General features: G+C 38.7%; 1 protein-coding gene across 9 annotated transcripts in view; it reads right to left on the bottom strand.

Moving 5' to 3' along the window:
* The window catches only part of ACSL3 (acyl-CoA synthetase long chain family member 3), a 74,093-nt gene that overhangs the window by 37,100 nt on the left and 16,285 nt on the right, over window positions 1-20,708 (bottom strand). The window contains exons 1-3 of one of the 9 annotated variants that reach the window (XM_023731338.1): window positions 10,836-10,889; window positions 9,227-9,340; window positions 5,297-5,706 (exon numbers count right to left, since the gene is read on the bottom strand). In XM_023731338.1, the coding sequence (XP_023587106.1) occupies window positions 5,297-5,671 (375 nt within the window). In that variant the 5' untranslated portion in view covers window positions 5,672-5,706; window positions 9,227-9,340; window positions 10,836-10,889. Of the gene's footprint in view, window positions 1-5,296; window positions 6,777-7,341; window positions 8,379-9,226; window positions 9,559-10,289; window positions 10,339-10,835; window positions 10,890-20,708 lie in introns of those variants that run through there. The other 8 variants (XM_023731339.1, XM_023731340.1, XM_023731344.1 and 5 more) reach the window with 8 other exon arrangements.

Genomic DNA, 20,708 nt, shown 5'->3' with positions numbered 1-20,708 from the left:
CATATCATAAAACAAAAGCACTGCAAAAACTTGACCATTCAGAACTCTGAAGGATCAGACAGTTCAATAATGATCAAATTTCCAGGTAGCTCAGAGTTTAACCTCCTTAAGCACTAAGACTTTTCTTTTTTACTTTAGCTATTTGGGATAGAAATATTTCAAAAGTATACCTGACTTCATTTCACCTTTCTCTTTTCAATTGAAGATCACTATTATAAACAAAGTATTGTGAGGGAGCCAAAGAGAGTGGAAATATTCAAGAGATCCGGGATGGTTGGTAATATTTACGATGATGATAATAATGAGGGCAGTTAGCCTTTACTAACAGTATTAATAATAACTCTGAGAGATGGTTACGATTATTATCTGCATATTACAGATGAGAATACTAAAGTGTAGAGAGAGTAAGTATAACTTGCTCAAAATCACACAGTTACTGGACTAGATAGAATATGACCCCAGGCAGATTCACTCCAAGGTCTAAATAGGCATCACAATGCTTCAACAGCACTGTGGAAGAGAACTGGGACCTTACTAAGCAGCGGGGGTAAGGAGGCCTGGTTAACCATCGGTAAAAGATCACCTTAGCTGCTGTGTGCAGGTGGGACTGTAGCAGGGGCAGGAGTGGGAGGCATGAGGCCTGTAAGAGTCACTGGAGTCTGTGCAAGAGCAATACGGTGCATGGTGGTGCCCTTAACAAATATGGGGTGACAGGGAGAAGAACAAGTTTGGAAAGGAAAATCAATAGCTGTGGCTAAAAATAACTAACAACCAAACCACATATCCTGGCCAAAAGATCAACCATTTGATGTAAAATGTCCTAATAAATCAGAAAAGTAATATCACACATATACGCACATAAGGCAAAAAATGTGACTACAGGGCAAGAATCAACACAGACTAGGCATTAAGGAAAAGAGAGGTCAGTCAACTCAAAAGGACAGAATGGGTAGTGCTATCGTCTTTTTGGATCCATCTAGAAGAAATGTCATAGTGAAATCTCTTCCTGAGCACCATGATTACATAATCCCTTTCTCTTTTCTCTAATGTGTATAAAAATCTAAGGAAAAGCATTAAAAATGATTTCCAGTAGTAGTTCACAATATGTCTGAGCCAGTCTTGTGCCCTTTTCTATGTTTCACTGTAAAATTATTCTTGGTCTTTGCAACTTTGTTCTATTTCAGGTACACGTATTTTAAAGATGTTCTGGGAAGTAGTCATTTCACTGTTCTTCATTTCGGGAAGACAGCATTCACTGCTGGAAAGGCTAGAATTAGGTGACAAAGAAACACATTTTGGATACCTAATTCCACTAGTTTTATAAAACCATATGAAACTTAAATTGATGGGACAATAGTCCTGAGAACTGAGAAGGCTTGGCAAGCCAAAGGACACAGCAGCCTCTGCTTCTTTGCCTTGTGTTTCTCTATCTGCACCCCTCAAAGAGGCTTGTCTCAGCGAAGCTGGTGGCCACGCCATCTTTGGCATAGTTTGAACAGAATCATCACTGCCTTTTTTTCCTCTTATCTTCCCTTGGGAGCTCAAAATAGACTTTGAGGATAAGAGGAAAACAAAGCTTCAGAGTTCATTTACTGAAATAAAGGTTTGAGAGTCTTTGTTTTAACCATTATCTGATACATTCTGGAGTTAATCCAATAATTTGGGTTTATAGTAGAAAGACCTGCCCCCAAAACAGGGAGGCCACTTAGATATTGCACCATTAGCTCTCTTTTTCAATTAAAGATTATCTTCAAAAGGGAAACTACTGAGATACACTTCATCACAATCATGTCTTATGACCTCCCTTCTGAGCTCTCGCCCGCTAGCTGCCACTACTGGCAGACGCCACACTGCCTAAGCAACTCCACTCGTACCATCTACAGTCAGTTGTACAAGGCCCCCTTTTCAACATCCTATCACAGCAGATACTGCTCCTGCTGCAATGCAATGGATGTAACAAGAAACCAAGGGGTGAAAGCCTAGCCTGTTTCTCAGTCAGTTGAGATACCCACTGGCCAGTCTGCAGACCACTGCACCAGTTGTAACACAGGACTGACAGAAACTAAAGCCTTAGCTAACCAGTAGTACTACACACCTTCCTCTTGAGTAAGGCTAACAGAAAATCCATTTGCGTCACTTATGACACAAAAAACCTAAAAAATCAATTTTACTTTCCCAATGATCCTTATTTGCAACAAGAAAGAGAAGCTTCCTCGCTCAGAGTATAGAAAACATTCAGAACAGAGTCTGACCAGCCACAAATGCCGATTCTGGTAGGCAGCCCTTCTGGCATATGGAAATCCAGAAATGCCCAGTGCTGAACAAAACCTCATAGTAATGTACTATACACAGAAAAAGTTGCTGACTAAAAATAGTTTTTCTCACTTTTTAACTTTCCTAATTGGGTTCAAAATTTTCCTGCTTTGTTGAATAATCAATGAATGCAAAGGCAACATGGTCAAGACAGGATGTTACGAGCCACATACACGTACCTTTTTCTTGTGTCTGTTCTAATGGCGTTATCTGTCAAATTTAGAGAGCTATGGTAGCCCTGGAATTTTATTTTTCCTGATTATACTGATACTTAAGAAGGAATCCCATATTCCCTACACAAACGTTTCTCCTTTTTCCATACCTAGGAACTAGTTTGCTGCTGCAAGTACTGAATAATAACATTATTCATTATACATTATCACTATATTAAACAATGACTGAAAGGTAAGTGTTGCCCCACGAAATGTACATAATGAGAGGGATACTGGAGAAAAAGTCTTGCTACAATAGGGCTTCCGTTATATATGATTGGACTTTGAATTCAAATGGCATATTAGATCAAAAGACAAAAATGACTACCTTTTAGACATGCTATGAGACGAACAGAGAAAACAGAAGAGTGGAAAGATTCAGCACATAAAAATGTAACTGGACTTTGTTCTCATGAACAGACTCAAGAATGGTGTGCCTTAAAAAGTATCAATTAATATGACAAAAGCAAACTTCAATTTGATAAATGTTTTGCAAATTATCATCTATAGGCTAGAGAAGAATAATCAAACATGCTTAACTACATGACTTCAATTTCTTAAAATGTCCTATTAACTCCAGCTAGCTGTTAAGTCAATGTAGTAGAAAAAATTCATTTAAGTGAATCAAAACAATGTCAGCAAAAGTACCTATCAGAGCTTTGAGCTTCAAGAACTGCTTATAAGAAAGTCACATGTCCAGTTCAGAAATAGCATTTTCATAACATTTCTATATTTACTCTCCTGCAGTGGTGCACTACTTCATGATGTAAAGCCTTTATATTCACTAATATAATTTTTCCCACTGAATTCCAATGATAATGGGATAAAAGGTGCCCATATAATTTACCTAAATCAAGGCACTTTTGCGACTGTAAAGGAGGACTATTAATAATTATGTCAGAACAACAGGCATAAATCAAGACTGTTCAGGCAAAACAAAACATACGATCACCCTATTTCAACGTGAGAAATGTTTAGATTCTCTTGTCTAAAGTCAGAACAACGTTTTTACGTTCCTGGAGTCAGTGACATTATGTTGCTTACCATCTCCACTATATTTAGTGGAAAATGGGGAATGGAATTTGCATGTAAGTGGCAAGGTTAACGGGCCAGTAAATAGGCTCACCATCAACCCCCGGCCCTCCAGTAACAGGAGGCCCTCTGAGTTTTTCACCCCAGACTTGGAGACTCTAATTTGGACTCTCCAAGACCTGAGAGTTCCTTCATGACTGATTAAAAAAAAAAAAAAAGTTGGTGTCAGGTAGCCGGAAAAGAAGGATGAGAGAAAACAACCTGGCCTACGCAGGGATTAAAACTACGTCTTAACCAAATTATCAAGCAACGACAGATAATCTTACCGCCTCTACACAGACTCTATTTTCAATTTTTACCTACCAGATCTTCAAGAACTGCTTATACGAAAGTCATGTGCCCAGTTCAGAAATCGCATTTTTGTGCCATTTCTACACTTACTATCCTTCATAGTGCTGCACTACTCTATAGTCTTTGTATTCACTAATAAAATTTTCCACAGTGAATTCCCACGATAACAGTAACACAGTAATAAAAGCTACAGTATTTATACTACATGCCACAAACTGTTATAAGCACATTTTATATGTACATTAAACACACAAACACACACCTTGAATTAATCCTCATAACAACCCTCTGAGCTACGGTTACTCAAGAAGTATAGGGTCTGGAGCCAGAAGGCCTGGATTCTAGTCCTGGCTTCACCACTTCTAGCTGGAGTATCCTTGAGTAAGGTACCTAACCTATCTGTGCCTCAATGTTATCATCTGCAAAGCAATAACACTATGAGTGAGTAATAGAAACTCACAGGGGTATTGTTAAGTCTTAACCCATTGTAGTCAAGTCAGTTCCAACTCTTAGCAACCCATAGGTCATAGGTTAGAGTAGAACTGCCCCATGGGGTTTCTAAGGCTATAATCTTTACGGAAGGAGGCTGTCAACATCTTTCTCCCTCAGAGCAGCTGGTGGGTTCAAACCACAGACCTTTCAGTTAGCAGTCAAGTGCTTAACCACTGTATCACCAGGGCTCCTTCACCGTAAGTCTTAAGTAAGTTAATATATGTAAAGCTCTGAAAACAACCTGGCACATAGAAAATGCTAATAAATGTCAAACTCCATTATTATAAAGAAACTAAGGCAAATTTATTCATTAACTTTTCTATAAGGGCGCACAGCTAGGTAAAGCCAAGATTAAAACCAAGATTCAAACTCAGTCTGAGTCTAGAGTCCAGGCTCTTAGCCACAATGTTATCCGGGCTCTAACAGATTTCTTAACTCCATTTCAGATTAACAATCGCAGGTTCTTCTATACATGTGTAAAGGAATTTTTAAAAAGCATGCAGTTGCCACAACCGAAGTACCAGGACATCAGGCACCCGCTACGACCCACATTAAAATCAGAGACAGCAGGTCACATCACAAAACCTGGAGCATCTCCAGCACACAGATGCTTCTGGAACTACCAGAGATGATGGTTTCATACAGAGCTAGTCATTCTAATCCAAGCCCTGGAGGACATCTAGGTTCAGAAGTGTGCCACACCAGTGTTGGTCGTTCTGTCTTTCTGAAAATTCAGAACAAGTGAGTGCTGGTACATATGGAAAGAGACTGAAGCATGGTCTAATCTCCTTCCTCCCCTGCAACATCAGCAAATTCCAGAAGAAACAGACTGTGCTTGTCCCTCGGCATCATTTTTAAAGTACATTTTATTCAAAGGAAATTAGAGATCAACTTACCTTTTTAAAAATTTTTCCATTTGGTTGCACTTCATCTTCCTCAGTTAAAATTTCACGTGTTCCCAAAAGCCTCTTCTTCTTAAATTTGTTTTTCGCATATGTAAACACTTTGTCTAGTGTATCGCATCCAGGGTATAAAACTGAAGCCAAACCACCCAAACTGTTTACAGCTCTGTATGCAGACTGTGGTTCTGAATTTACAGGCTTCGCTTTAATTTGGTTTGATTTTTGTCTCGACTCAGACAAAAAATAAAATGGAATATATGTTAAAATAGTATAAAGTGATACTATAAAATGTATGAAATATAAAAGAATGGGGTTGATGGTCTGTTTTAGCTTCATTGTAGATGGTTTTGAAGACACGTGGTTATTCATAGTGCTCAAAAAGTTGAACAGATTTCAGAAAGAATCTAGAAGGAAGAAAAAGACAGGTTTAAAATCATTTTTAATTAACTTCAAAGAAAAATTTTCCATATTAGATAAACAAATGAAGATTATTTTTCAATGGAACAGCAGCTAGTATACTGGCCCCCTACAATGTCCTGTCGGATTCTGACATTTCTATGAGACTCATTTGTGCCATGCTTATTAACCATAGAATTATTAGTTTCTATGTCATTCTGTAAACAGAAAGCCTTTCCAACCTAACCCCAAGTATCCACCAACATTTCCCAGGGGCAAAGGAGAGCAAGCCAGAGCTACAAAAGAATGGAGGCGAAAAATGTATCCATTTTTCAGTGCCTCGCTGCATTAGGAATGGCAAGTACTTTGCATATTTCCCGACTCTCCTCTCTCCTGGCCCAGCAGCCACTGCTGCATAATCAAGGTTCTCTTTCCCAGGGAGCCCCAGTCTCACTCTAGGCAGCAAAAAGCAACTGGAGTTGTCAGGCAATGTGAAACCCATTTCCCATAGTAGATGTAAATATTTTTCAATTTACGCAGGTTAAATTGTAAGGCAAGAAGACAGTAAATTTTGGTTATTTTCTACTTTGCAGTCATCAGATTTACTGAGCATCTACTACGCACCAGATACTGTTCTAAGTACTGGGAATATAACAGTGAATAAAACAAGCCTAAGTCGCTGCTCTCACAGAATCTACAAATTCATTGGGAGAGGGAGACAAAAACAAACATGTATGTGTATGTTAGTTATCACCAGCTGATGATAAATGCTATGAGGAAAAATAAACCTGGGTAAGAGAAACAGAGGGTGACTGGGGCAAAGCTGGAAGGAGCTGTATTATATCGGGGGTCAGAGAGAGCCTCTCTGGCAAGTGGTATCTGCAGATACAAGGAAGAGAAACAGGGGGCAATGTACCTATCTGAGGGAAGAAGAGCACTTCAGGCAAAGAAAACAGCCTTGTTTGGTAGGTATCAATTTAGGAAATTGATATTGGAATCATTTATTCCCTCTCCTTGAGCACAGAGAATGTGACCCAGCTGGAGCTGGGCTCACAAGGACTCACAAGGACACATCAACTGGGCCCTGAGGTATAAAGACAATAGCTAAAATAATCTTGTAAAATATCTTTTAGGGAAACTTTCACATAAAGCCAATCAAACACAAAAGACTTTCTACTCTTGCCTTTTTCCATTAGCATTTAGTGAATAGAAATTTGCTGGACCAGTGAAGACCTTCCTGACTCTCATTACTGAAACCTGTACCAAGGATTGTTAAGCAAGACAATTCAAAATGTAGGATCACAGTTTCTGGCCAATCTGAAAAGGCTAAGCTTTCAATGGTTTTGTTCATTTGTAATGTTTATACTGATGGCTCTGTAATGGTCTCGGGACTCGGGCAGACATGGCTGTGGCAGCATGCTTTTGCTTGTCCGTCTTCCCATTCTTGTCTATTCTGGAATATTCTTTGGACTCGGGCAGACATGGCTCTAGCAGCACGCTTGTCTGATTCCCACTTCTGCCCTTTTGAATATATGCCAAATAAAACTTACTTTTTGCTTTACTAGACTTTGTGATGTTCTTCCCCTACAACAGTATGTAATAGTATCATTTCTAAAGAAACAAAACTGAAGCAAACTAATTACCTTATAGTCATGAAAAAAATCAAGCTGGTTGTGTTCAGATCAGTTCCTAGGGCACAAATGTGGAACAGGCAGAAAACTGAATTAACCAAGGATGGGGTCTTGCCAGGTTAAGTACCAGAACAAATGGAGAAGAGGAGACAAGGGAACTGAGACTCTTTTCAAGGGAGTGAGTATAATGGCTGATCAGGAAACTTTACGCTGAGGAAGGAAGGAAGAAGGCCATGAGTAGGAAAAGGGTTTGTAAAAAGGAGATTTAGAGTGAAAAAAAAAAAAGTTGTCATCAAATCGATTCTGACTCTTGGCAACCCCGTATGTGTCAGAGTAGAACTGTGCTACATAAGGCTTTCAGCAGCTAATTTTTCAGAAGTAGATCACCAGGTCTTTCTTCCAAGGTTAGCACAACATGACCAAGACAAAGGAAGACAATGGGAGGCATGCAAGAGTAAAAGGCAACAGTGGTAAATACTATTACACACACAATCCTGCCATAACAGTAATAACAAATAATAATTTATGAGTGGATATATAAGTAAATATGTAAGCTGAACAGGTGTGGGATGGCATATGGGAATACACCAACAAGCATATATAGGTTTGGCAGAGGATATTTCTACATACATATTTGTATGTGCTGCAAATATATCCACGTATATAATAAAGTATACAGGCGGCAAAGTTAAGAAAACTTCTTAGTCATACCCAAACACCTTGAGAGACTGAGTCACTGGGCTTGAGGGCTTAGGACCATAGTCTTGGAAGACCATCTAGGTCACCCGGCATAACATAGTCCGTAAAGACAATGTTTTATATCCTATTTGTTGAGAGGCAACTAGGGTCTTAAAAGCTTGCAAGGGCCATCTAAGACACAACTAGTGGGCTCTTCCCGTTCACCGCGAAGAAAAGCAAAGATTCAAGGAAACAATCAGTCGAAAGGTTTCACGGACCACACGAACCACAGCCTCCACTAGCCTGAGACCAGAAAACTAGACAGTGTCTGGCTACCACTACCAACCACTCTGAATGGGATCACAATAGAAGGTCCCAGACAGAGTGGGAGAAAAATGCAGGAAAAAAATGTAGAATAAAATTCAAATTCATAAAAAAGACAGACTTACTGGTCTGATAGAGACTGGTGGAACCCCCAAGACTAAGGCCCTTAAAAAAAAAAAAGAAAACCAAACACGTTGCATTGGAGTCAATTCACAGAACCCACTCCTGGGAATCACTTCAGCCAAACGACAGACAGGCCTATAAAGTGAACAATTACACCTGTGAGGAACGTGCTCCTCAGAACATCAACCAAATAAGACCAAAAGGGCGGCATTTGCCCAAAAACAAAGTTCAGAAGGCAGGAAGGGGCAAGAAAGATGGGCAAATGGAAACAAGGAACCCAGGGAGGAAGTGCGTAGAATGACGTCACATTGAGGGGACTGCAACTAATGTCACAAAACAGAATGTATATAAATTGTTGAATGGGAAGCTTTGTAAACTTTCACCCAAACCACAATAAAATGTTCAAAGGAAAAAAAAAACTGAAGACAGATCTTAGGGTTTTGGAAATAACGGTACATACAATAACAAAGATTAATGCCCACCTACAAAATCACCCTCAAACACTACACTTCCAAAGTATATGAAATTCTGAAGTTAAAAAATTTGTTTTAAATTGTTACTAAAGAGTATGATTAATATCATAATCATACCAACTTATAACTCCTGGCTTTTCTTTAAACATCTTAAAAGGTTACCAGTCCTCAGGTGAAATGCTCCCAACAGAGACATGTTTTTTAGTAACAGAAAAAAAGTGGTAAATGTCTGAACTTAAGGGGGAGGAGGCAGGAGGTTGCCACGGGGATAATGTTCGTAATATATTAAATGGTCCTACCCACTTAGATCTGGTTGCAGCTATCTATAGGCAGATATTTCAAGAACCTCTGAGCTTCACAAGAGATCAGCATAGCAGCAGCTCAATCCAAAATTAATTTCCAGAGTTGGTGAACTAAATAAGGAAAACAGAAGTCACCTTCAGAATCTAAGCCATTTGTCAATATCCATAGGAGGAAAGAGGTCAATAAACCATTGTAGTCACACCCTACTACCGTAGGTCTTTTTATGCCCCACACACCCACCCTAATCATGAGAAAAAAAACAAAACCCGTTGCCATCGAGTCGTTTCCGACTCATAGCAAACCCTATAGGACAGAGTAGAACTGCCCCACAGAGTTTCCAAGGAACACCTGGTAGATTCGAACTGCCCACCTTTTGGTTAGCAGCCGTAGCACTTAACTGCTACGCCACCAGGGTTTCCAAACCCTTTGCCGTTGAGTCGATTCCGACTCATAGCGGCCCATAGGACAGAGTAGAACTGCCCCACAGAGTTTCCAAGGAGCACCTGGTGGATTTGAACTGCCAACCTTTTCATTAGCAGCCGTAGCTCTGAACCACTACACCACCAGGGTTTCCATCCTAAAGCTCAACTTCTAGAGGTGGGGAGGAACCCCAACATTTGGGAATGCTCCCATAAATTTACTGGCAGCAGAGAAGAGATGTGAGGAGAAAGTGCTCCTGGGGAGTATCTTGATACCGCACAAACCATTTCTTGGTTAACACCACCCACCACTCAATGTGAGTTCCTTCTCTGTGTTTTCTTTTCAGCATACAATACCCAAACATACATCAATACTATATAAATGTTCATATATGCAAAAAAATTTTATGAAAGCAGAGAATACCAAAGATGTTCACCTGTGTTTTACTGACTATGCAAAGCATGCAACTGTGTGGATCATAACAAATTATAGATAACACTACAAAGTATGGGTATTAAACAATACTTAATTGTGCTCATTAGAACCTGTACGTAGACCAACAGGCAGTTGCTCAAACAGAACAAGGAGATACTGTGTGGTTTAAAATCAGGAAAGGTTGTATCCTTTCACCATACTTACTCAATCTGTATGCTGAGTAAATAATCTGAGAAGCTGGACTATATGAAGAAGAATGTGGCATCAAGACTGGAGAAGACTCATTAACAACCTGCAATATGCAGATGACACAACCTTGCTTGCTGAAAGCAGAGGACTTGAAGCACTTACTGACAAAGATCAAAGACTACAGCCTTCAGTATGAATTACACCTCAACATCGAAAAACAAAAATCCTCACAACTGGACCAATGCGCATTTATCATGATAAATGAAGAAGACTGATGTTGTCAAGGACTTCATTTTACTTAGATCCATAATCAACGCCCATGAAACTGCAGTCAAGAAATCAAATGGTGCATTGCTTTCGGCAAATCTGCAGCAAAAGAACTCTTTAAAGTGTTAAAAAGCAAAGATGTCACTTTAAGGACTAAGGTGCACCTGACCCAAGTCAAGGTGTTTTCAATCACCTCATATACATGCAAAAAAATGGACAATGAATAAGGAAGACCAAAGAAGAATTTGATAGCTTTGAATTATGGTGTTGGCATAGAATACTGAATATACATACCATGGACTGCCGGAAGAATGAACAAACCTGTGTTGGAAGAAGTACAGCCAGAATGCTCCTCAGAAGCAACGATGGCAAGACTCTGTCTCACGTACTTTGGATATGTTATCAGGAGGGACCAGTCCCTGGAGAGGGGCATCACATCTGGTAAAGTAGAGAGTCAGTGAAAAAGAGGAAGACCCTCAAGGAGATGGACTGCCACATAGCAAGAACTGTGAGGATGGCGCAAGATCAGGCAGTGTTTGGATCTCTTGTACTTAAGGTTGCTATGAGTCGGGATCAACTCGACGGCACCTAACAACAATAACATTTAGCATTTTATCTCTGATGAAATATAAAGAAGTGATTTGCACAGTGATAGGTATTAAGGAATCTGTATTTCTAGCATAAAATGTGCCTAGAATTTTTCACCAAGCTTTGCAATATATGGGAAACGATTCCGAGAACCAAGCAAGCAAGCACTGTGCAGGAACCTTTTTATATTGTCTCATTTAATTATCACAAAAACCCAATTTCAAACAGATCATGCCCATAGGCACTTACAGTTAATAGAGGGGTGGAATTTAACCTACATATGTCTGACTTCAAAGCCTATCCAAACTTTTCAACTCCTCCACACTCGCTAAAAAAAACTCTACAGTTAACACTTTATTGCTAGAGGGAAAAAAAAAAAGATGAAGTGGGGGGCCTTCACTGCTTTAGAGATTCTCTTTTCCACAGAAATAAAGGTAAGTCAGTCACACACATTCTACTGAAACCAAGAGTCCAGATGAGTGATCAAAATCATTTATTCTGAAATAAGAAACCAGGGTCAAGACGGGCAGGCAGAAAGAACTATTTCCTTCCCAGAACCAGTCTCCCACAGTTATAATGAAAAATGCAACCAGAGACTATGATCTGCCATCAGGACAGAGTTTCTTTAGAGGTGGGACCCTGGCTCTGATGGGCATGTCTGCATCTCTGCTTCCCAAAGCTAAAAACACAATAAAAATAATATTTTTTTTAAAAAAATGCATGTCTGGTTCAGGAGAGTAGCTTTAAAACATTCACTGATTGTATTCCCTGCTACCCAAAAAACAATAGATGCAATTATAGAAAAGTTTTTTTTTTTAATTCTTACAAATACCAACATATAACAAATTATGTATTTCAGTACTATATAATACAATCAATGCTTATTGCTCTTCCTCTATTGAAAGAAAAAGGATTGTTCCTTGTTGAAAACCCCAAATATTAATACATTTTTTCAACGTTTTTCCCCCAACTCTGACTCCACAGTTCTTGTTCACGTTCTATAAATGGAATTAGACTGTATAGCTAAAATTAAGACCATTAACGCATTCAATTACTTCCTTAATACAACTTTTAAAAAAATGGTCAAGAAATTCTGGACAGGAAACTCATTTAAAGATATTATTAGCAGAGTTAGTCATATTACCATCTGGATTAAGTGAAGTTTCAATTCACAACTAGGAAGTTTTATGAGGAAATAATAATTTGGTCTCTTCCTTTTATAGAAAACTAGTAAACTTGTATTTATTCTAACTTCAGAAAAGCAAACTTTGGCCCTCACGATATAAACTGGAAGGAAGAAAGGAAGTCAGGCAGGCAGGCAGGCTGGCTTAGAAAGTCTTTCCCATTAATATACTCAAACTAAAAAATGAAAAGGAGTTTAAAAAGAGCCAACTAACTTTCAGAGTTATCCACTGTAATTTTTAAACTTTATTTCAATCCTTGTATTACGATAGTTGAAAGAACAGTAGTCCTCTTAAGTGTTCTCCTTGGACCACAAATGCACGACTTCTCTAAACTCGATCTAATCATATATATTTAAATTATATATGCACAGAGAAGCTTCCAGACCAAGGAAAGACTGATGCATCACAAGGACCTTCCTCCAGAGCCAACAGAGAGAGAAAGCCTTCTCCTGGAGCTGACGCCCTGAGTTTGGACTTGTAGCCTACCGGACTTCTCTTTATTAAAGCCAATAAATAAATAAATAAATAAATAAATTATATATGTATGCACAAGAGCCCTGGTGGCACAGTGGTTAAGTGTTCAGCTGCTAACCAAAAGGTCGGTAGTTCGAATCCACCAGCCGCTCCTTGGAAACCTATGTGGCAGTTCTACTGTGCCCTATAGTGTCACTATGAGTTGGAATCAACTCAATGACAACAGATATGTATACATACACATACACTTTTACTCCATCTTCTATCTTTCTCTTCTAGATAAAGTCTGAGCCAGATGGTTTCGATAAAAAGGGGGCAGGGGGAGGACTGTGACATAAAATCAAATAGGAACAGGGAGATATATACCTTTTCAAATTAACACAGAGCAGGGAGTTTGAACACGCACACGACACGTAAACACATACACTAGTCCCAGCTCTGCTACCAACAATGAGACTAAGTCACTAAATCTTAATTTACCTGAGGAACCCATCCCCCTTCTATACAGCCCTGTCCCTTTTAAGGAGTAAACATCTCCCTCCTTTAAAAAGCAAAAGCAAAAAATACTCAACAAGAAGATTTCTAAGATCTACTTTAAAAATTCTAAGATTCTCCAATCAGACCAGATTGTCTCCATGGTTGGGAAATGAATAGCTGCAGGAAAAAGATGAAAATTCCTTCTGATTTTTAACCATGTGAATACCCTATCTGAACAACAACAAAAAAATTTTTTAACAGAGCCTAAGTATGGGTGGTCCATGGTAAGGTGCTGGTGTTTGACAGACTGCTCCAACAAAGATTGGATAGGCTTAGATCTGGGTTAAGTTTCAAGCCAGGTATAGAACTAACGAACCCTGGTGGTGTAGTCGTTACATGCTCAGCTGCTAACCGAAAGGCTGGCGGTTCAAACTCACCAGCCTCTCCATGGGAGAAAGATGTTGCAGTCCACTTCCATAAAGACTACAGCCTTGGAAACCCTATGGGGCAGTTCTACTCTGTCCTACAGGGTCACTATGAGTCAGAATTGACTCGGCAACAGTGGGTTATAGGTTAAAGGAGAAATGACTGCCTCAAAACACCCACCCCAACAACACACACACACACACAACCCAGCTTTAAAGCACTGGGCAAAATCTGGTGTCATATATTTGTCCAGCCCTCTTGCATCTCTGTCCACACAGTTAAAAAGAACAAGAGTCAAGTGCCCCAGAAAGGAAGCTGCCAAATGGTGCAGGCTTCAGTAGATAAATGTGTAAAGTCTGAGGTCCACAAACAAAAGCAGCTAAGTGGTCTTTTGACACTGCAATGTCCTTTCATTCTACCTAAGGTTGTCACATTTAGGGGGAAAAAAAGAAACACACAAGATGCCCGGTTAAAAATCTGAATTTTAGATAAGCAGCAAATAAATTTTTAGTATTAGTATGCCCTGTGCAGTATTTGGGATATAGAGTAAAAATATATATATATTCTCTATTTGAAATTCAAATATAACTGGGAGTCTTGTATTTTATCTAACAACCCTATATCCACCCCAACTCCACCATGAAATACGACAATTAATTTGAAGACCAACCATCACTGGCTTACCTGGGACTTCAGGATTTCCCAGGACACAGGACTTTTAGTGATAAAAACCAGGAAAACAAGACGAGCTGGTCACCCTACAATTAATCATCTCGTGGAATCAGCAAAGTAATTTTAGCCTGGGCTCACTAGTAGTTAAGTGTGATCTTTGTATATGAAATAACCACTCTGTATCTAATTCCCCCATATCTGTCATTTATCTAATACACAAAGTTAAAGTGAGGATAAAATGTGAAATGCAGTAGACAGAAAGGGCTTTAGAAAAATGCAAAGGCACTGTAAATGCTAGTTATTAGTACAGTATGAACAGCTTGGGTATAAAGTTTTATTGTGTAGAATTTCAAAGCAGCAAGTACTTCTTTTATTAATTATATACTTTTTATATATATGGATCTACTGAAGGTGTTTTTACCTGCAACACTGGTTTGATAACATATAAAAAATGTTCAATAAACCCACTACTTTTAGAACTATGACCATAAGCTCTGGGTTTGATACTGACCTCCCATTTACCTACTGTGACAAAAGCAGACAGGTTAACACCTGAGAGCTTCAGATTCAACTGCAGAACTAGAGCGATAATAATTACTTCACAAATTCTCCCTGAGGACAAACAAGGAAAGTAGGTGAAAGCACAATATAAACTATAAAACATGTACTATAAATCTGTTGCCATACTTTAAATTTTGTTTATACACAATTATGTGTGCCAGTGTTTTTCTTTTATCGATTATTCTCACATCCTGATGACACTGAAGATACAGAAGTCAATTCAACATTGTTTTTGTTGTTGAGCTGCCATTAAGTAGGTCCCCTGATTCATGGCAGCCCTATGCACAACTGAATGAAACACTGTTGGGTCCTACATCATCCCCATGACCAGATCAAACCACTGAGATCTACAGGGTTTTCACTGACTGATTTTTGGTAGCAGACCACAAGGCCTTTCTTCCTAGTCAATCATAGTCTAGAACTTTTACTTTACTTCACCTTTACTCTTACTCTAAATACCTTGTTTAAATAAAAACCATGAAATTCGGTACCTGAAGTTAGCAGTCTCTAATCATTGCCAAATAAGGCACTTACTGTGAGGGTTGTTTCCTGAAAACCCCCAAGGCTAGAGACGTGTGTGCGACAGTAGACGAGTGTTGGGCTATAAAACGAAACAGACCAGCCATCAATTCCAACTCATAGCTACTCCATAGGACAGAGCAGAACTGCCCGATAAGGTTTCCAAGGCTGTAAGCAGGCTGCCACATCTTTCTCCCGCAGAGCTGCTGGTGGGTTTGAACCGCCTACCTTTTGGTTGACAGCTGAGCACTTAACCACTGCATCACTAGGGCTCCTATACAGACTGGCTTACTACTTACTAAATGTCATCTTTTCCAGTTTTTTTGTTTTCCTAGTTGCCTTCAAGTCAACTCCTCAAGTCAACATGGCGACCCCATGTGTCAGACTAGAACCATACTCCATGGGGTTTTCAGTGGCTGATTTTTCAGAAATAAACTATTTTTTACTTATATAATCTTGTTCACTTTTTAATTTTTTTCCTTTTTAAATTCTATACATAAAATATTTTTTCTTCCCATAAATTGTCAATTATTTTATCCACTAACATAGTTTTTCTAAAACAACAGGTTTCAAAATTAAAGCTCCTAAAATAAATAGTTGTCTTCCCTCTCCTCTGTACCAAATTTTCTGGCCTCTGCAGCTTTTCTGTAAGTGCTCAAAAACTAGATTAAGCTTTCAAAAATAGAAGGCACTGGAAAAAGGAAACCACCTTAAATAGCTATGAGGAATATTTGGCCTAACTCTAAAAACCTTTTCCTGTTAAACCAAGAGAAGAGCAAACTTACTGCAGTTCGTATCTCCTTCCAAACTTCTAAACTAGACGGTTTTCACATGCAAGTAAAAATATTCTGAATAATTTCTCTGCATCAGAGCTATATATACAGATAACACTCTCTGCTGCCATGTGTGAAACATCTGCTACCAATGTGTAACACTGGACCATCAAGATGAGTTCTGATGGCCTTCAAAACTTGTCAACCCTATAAAATATTTAAATATGAATTACCAGAATTGTGGACACAGTACACTTATTATCAACATATTTGAACATCAAAAAAACCATGAGAAGAATGAGCCTGCTGTGAATCCATAACATAGCTTTAAAACATTATATAGTAGCTATGATAAAGGTCTAAGTTTACTCACATGCAATTCTATGTGTTAATGTCTACTTCAAATTTATTTGAAATGAAATAAAGGTTCATTCTTGGATAAACAACTGATAGCATTAAACTGAATATAAAATTCTGTAATCTAAATGTTTCCCCAGATTTTTTTAAGAAGTTTAAAATGTTTTAATCCAGTAATTCCATAAAGAACATGTACACACAGGAATCAGCTTCAGTTTCTATAGCACTTTTTAAGATACAGAATACAGAATATGCACAGTTCCCAATGTGAAAAGGTTGGATTTCTAAGTTTTGGAATTCAAAACACTGGGTTCCCCAAGTAGTCCATGCAACTCTCTTTACTTCATAATATAGTTAATCTACCCAACCTGACTACGAGTATTCTTTCTGGGGGGTACCCAATCAAGCCTAGGCAAAATTATAACACAGATAAAGTTACCTTTGTCACTTTACCACAGCACTTTTTCACATGCCCCCCTACTTCCTGATATCCTTCTCCCTCCACCTCAAGTGTCCTAAGTGCCCTACATTGAGCACAAGTAAAGGTATTAAGGTTCTACATATACAACTCTGTCTACCCCAAGGAAATCCTAGTGGCGTAGTGGTTAAGTGCTGTGGCTGCTAACCAAAAGGTCAGCAGTTTGAATTCACCAGGCGCTCCTTGGAAACTACAGGGCAGTCCTACTCTGTCCTACAGGGTTGCTATGAGTCAGAACTGACTCGATGGCAACGGGTTTTTTTCGGTTTTCTGGCCTACCCCAACCTAAAAAAACTTGCTGTAGAGTTGACTTCCCATGTGTGTCAGAGCAGAACTGTGCTTCACAGGGTTTTTAATGGCTAATTTTTCAGAAGCAGATCACCAGGTCTTTCTTCTGGGGCATCTCTGGGTGGGCTCAAACCTCTACCCTTTCGGTTAGCAGCCAAGCACATTACCCATTTTCCCTACCCCATCCTAACCGCCCCCCTATAAAGGCAATACTAATTGCAGATTTTTATATAAATACCTTAGTAGTTAATACCTATCATTTAATATACAATAAACTATCTTTGCAAACTCAATTTCATTGTAAATCTAACTCTTGTCAATGCATGCTTAGCTAGGAATTCAAAGTTTGGGGTTTCCATAACCCACTAACCACTAAAAGAAATCTGTAGAGAGACATTATGTCCTAATGTATCTACTTAGTCACTTCAAAGCACTCTTCATTTGGTCGAGTACATCCCTGAGGACAGAAAGATAAGTATCTAAAATAAAGTGAGAGCACACCAACAGGCAAGGTATATTCCTTTTTCCATCACAACTGCTTCATTATAAGATGGTAATCTTGCATGTGCACATAAAAGATCTAGAATGACACACTCCAGATTGTTAAGGGGTAATGCCCAGCAACCAAATCAGGGGAACTGAAAACTTCTCCTCACACCTACACACTCCTGTACTATTTATAGTTTTTAATATACATATTACTTGTGCAATTAAAAAACAATCAGTAGGAAACATAAAGATTAATAAGTACGCTCAACTGAAGTGGGCAGAAGAATTTGAAACGAGGCTTCTGAAACAGAAATGTCAACAACCGGGATTCTACCAGATAAAATGTTTATTGCTTTCATAATCTCCTCAAAGTACTGTACCAACCCAGACTTGCTATTCCTCACAATAGTTCTATGCAATTTTACTTTTACCTCACAGAATGCTAGGGATTATCCACACTTTCAAGTCACTGATCCTTAAACTCTTGCCCCAAAATTTCACAAATTCTAATTCATTTCAGAAGTCACAGTAAGGTTTGGTGAGTGGCATCTAGGGTCTTAAAAGCTAGCGAGCAGCCATCTAAGATGCATCAATTGGTCCTAACCCACCTGGAACAAAGGAGAATGAAGAACACCAAAGACACAAGGAAAGTATTAGCCCAAGAGACAGAAAGGGCCACATAAACGAGAGACTGCCGTCAGCCTGAGACCAGAAGAACTAGATGGTGTCTGGCTACCACCAATGACCACCCTGACAGGGAACACAACAGAAAGTCCCTGACGGAGTAAGAGAAAAGTGGGGTGCAGAACTCAAATTCTAGAAAAAAAGACCAGACTTAATGGTTTGAGACTGGAGGGACCACAGAAGACACAGCCCCTGGACTCTGTTAGCCCAAAACTAAAACCATTCCCGAGGCCAACTCTTCAGACAAAGATTAGACTGGAATATGGGACATAAAATGATACTCATGAAGAGAGCGCTTCTTAGCTCAAGTAGATACATGAGACTAATGGGCAGCTCCTGTCCAGAGGCGAGATGAGAAGGCAGAGAGGGTCAGGAGCTGGTTGGAAGAGACACGGGAAATCCAGGATGAAAAGGAGTGGTGTGCTGTCACAGTATAGGGAGAGCAACTAGGGTCACATAACAGTGTATGTATAGATTTTTGTATGAGAGACTACCTTGAATCGTAAACTTTCACTTAAAGCACAACATTAAAATTAAAAAAAGAAGTCACAGTAAGGAAAGTAGTAAGACTGTACTAGATTTCTTTCACCCTATGACAACTGTAATTAACATGCAGAACCTTCTATAGGTTAACAAAAAGCCCACTGTTTTTCTGGCCTTGAACCTACAACTTCTGTTAAAATGTCCACCCAGAAATTTATACTACTACTAATACAAATTTAAAACGACCATGAAATGTTTAGACAGTAATACCAGTCCAATTAGTGCCAAACCCTATACAGTAAGAGGCATCTTAGTTAAAATCCCTTGCAGACACTTAATGAGATGTAAATTGAGGAGAGGAAGGTAGACAACACTGCTGAGTTAACATGGCTTAATGTCTGAAGGGGTTTTATGGAATTTAAATTAGTATGAAAACGACATCCTCGTAACTTTTATAATCCTATAATCACAAAATGAAAAGAATTTGTAATTTTTTTGACAGTTTAGCCAGCCACAATTGGATTTAACTTAATAAATTTTACACCTAATGAAAGATTTTATAATAAAAAAAAAATTAAACTTTTACCAGTTGACAATGGTAGGATGTACTAGTAGTGCCTTTGAAGATATGCACCTTCAGTACCCGTCAAAAACAAACACATTAAGAAAAAGACTGGATTTACTTCTCGTAGTCTAGTTAGTCAGAGCCAAGCAGCAATCTTTTCCTGAAGATGTTTCTACTTCTAAACCTCACAGAAAATATTCTGGAGAATTTTTCTGAAAACACTAGCAAATGATATTTTATCATGCAACCTTTCACCAAAAAAGTATACTATAAAGACTGAGTGCACTTATAATACTGAAGAATAATTAGTAAGATATATCACATAAGAGCTCGACTGCTAACCAAAAGGTTTGCAGTTTGAATCCACCAGTCACTCCTTGGAATCCCTATGGGGCAGTTCTACTCTGTCCTATAAGGTCGCTATGAGTCGGAATTGACTCGATGGCAATGAGTTATACACAGCAATATACCTTGTTTATAAAACACTTTTATACATTATCTCACTGGCTTTCTCAATCACCTGTGAAGCAGGTAGGTTATACAGCCATTAAAAAAAAAAAACTAACATTAGCCCAAACTCACAGTTATTAAGTAGAGCTAACAGCTAAGTATTTTGAAACAAAATTCAGCACATCATTGCCTTGTATCACTAATTTCCTCTTTCCCTGCAAGGCAGCCAGGTATTGTAAAACAAAGACAGGCCTTAAAAAACCAGATAACATCTGGGTTCAAAATCCCTGCTCTGTTTCTTATTAGCTGTAACTCTAGACAAGTTCAATCATTTATTCTTCCATGGAGGGGGGAGATTTTATTAATTTTTCTGTTAATTTCTTACACAGATTTCCTCATATGTAAATGAGGACAATCACAACCTATATAACAAATGATTCATATCCAGAATTTTTGCAGAATTTCTACAAATACTAGAGAAAGGGGGCTGTGTATATTTTTAAATGCACAGAACACCCAAATATTCATTAGTTTTTTAAAAAATTGTCACCTCACTAGTTATCAGGGAAATGCAAACAATAGATATCATTTTCTCCCATCATATTCTAAAAAAATTAATCATCAGATTAAAAAAAATTACAAGTGTTGGCTAGGATGGAAAAAGCAGATTATTTCTAGCACTGCTTGGTGGAATGCAGC

The sequence above is a fragment of the Trichechus manatus genome, unplaced genomic scaffold (genome assembly GCF_000243295.1).
Source record: "Trichechus manatus latirostris isolate Lorelei unplaced genomic scaffold, TriManLat1.0 scaffold00041, whole genome shotgun sequence".
Classification (NCBI taxonomy): domain Eukaryota; kingdom Metazoa; phylum Chordata; class Mammalia; order Sirenia; family Trichechidae; genus Trichechus; species Trichechus manatus.
The sequence above is the reverse complement of the archived record's forward strand: the minus strand, read 5'-3'. Positions and strand labels throughout refer to the sequence as shown.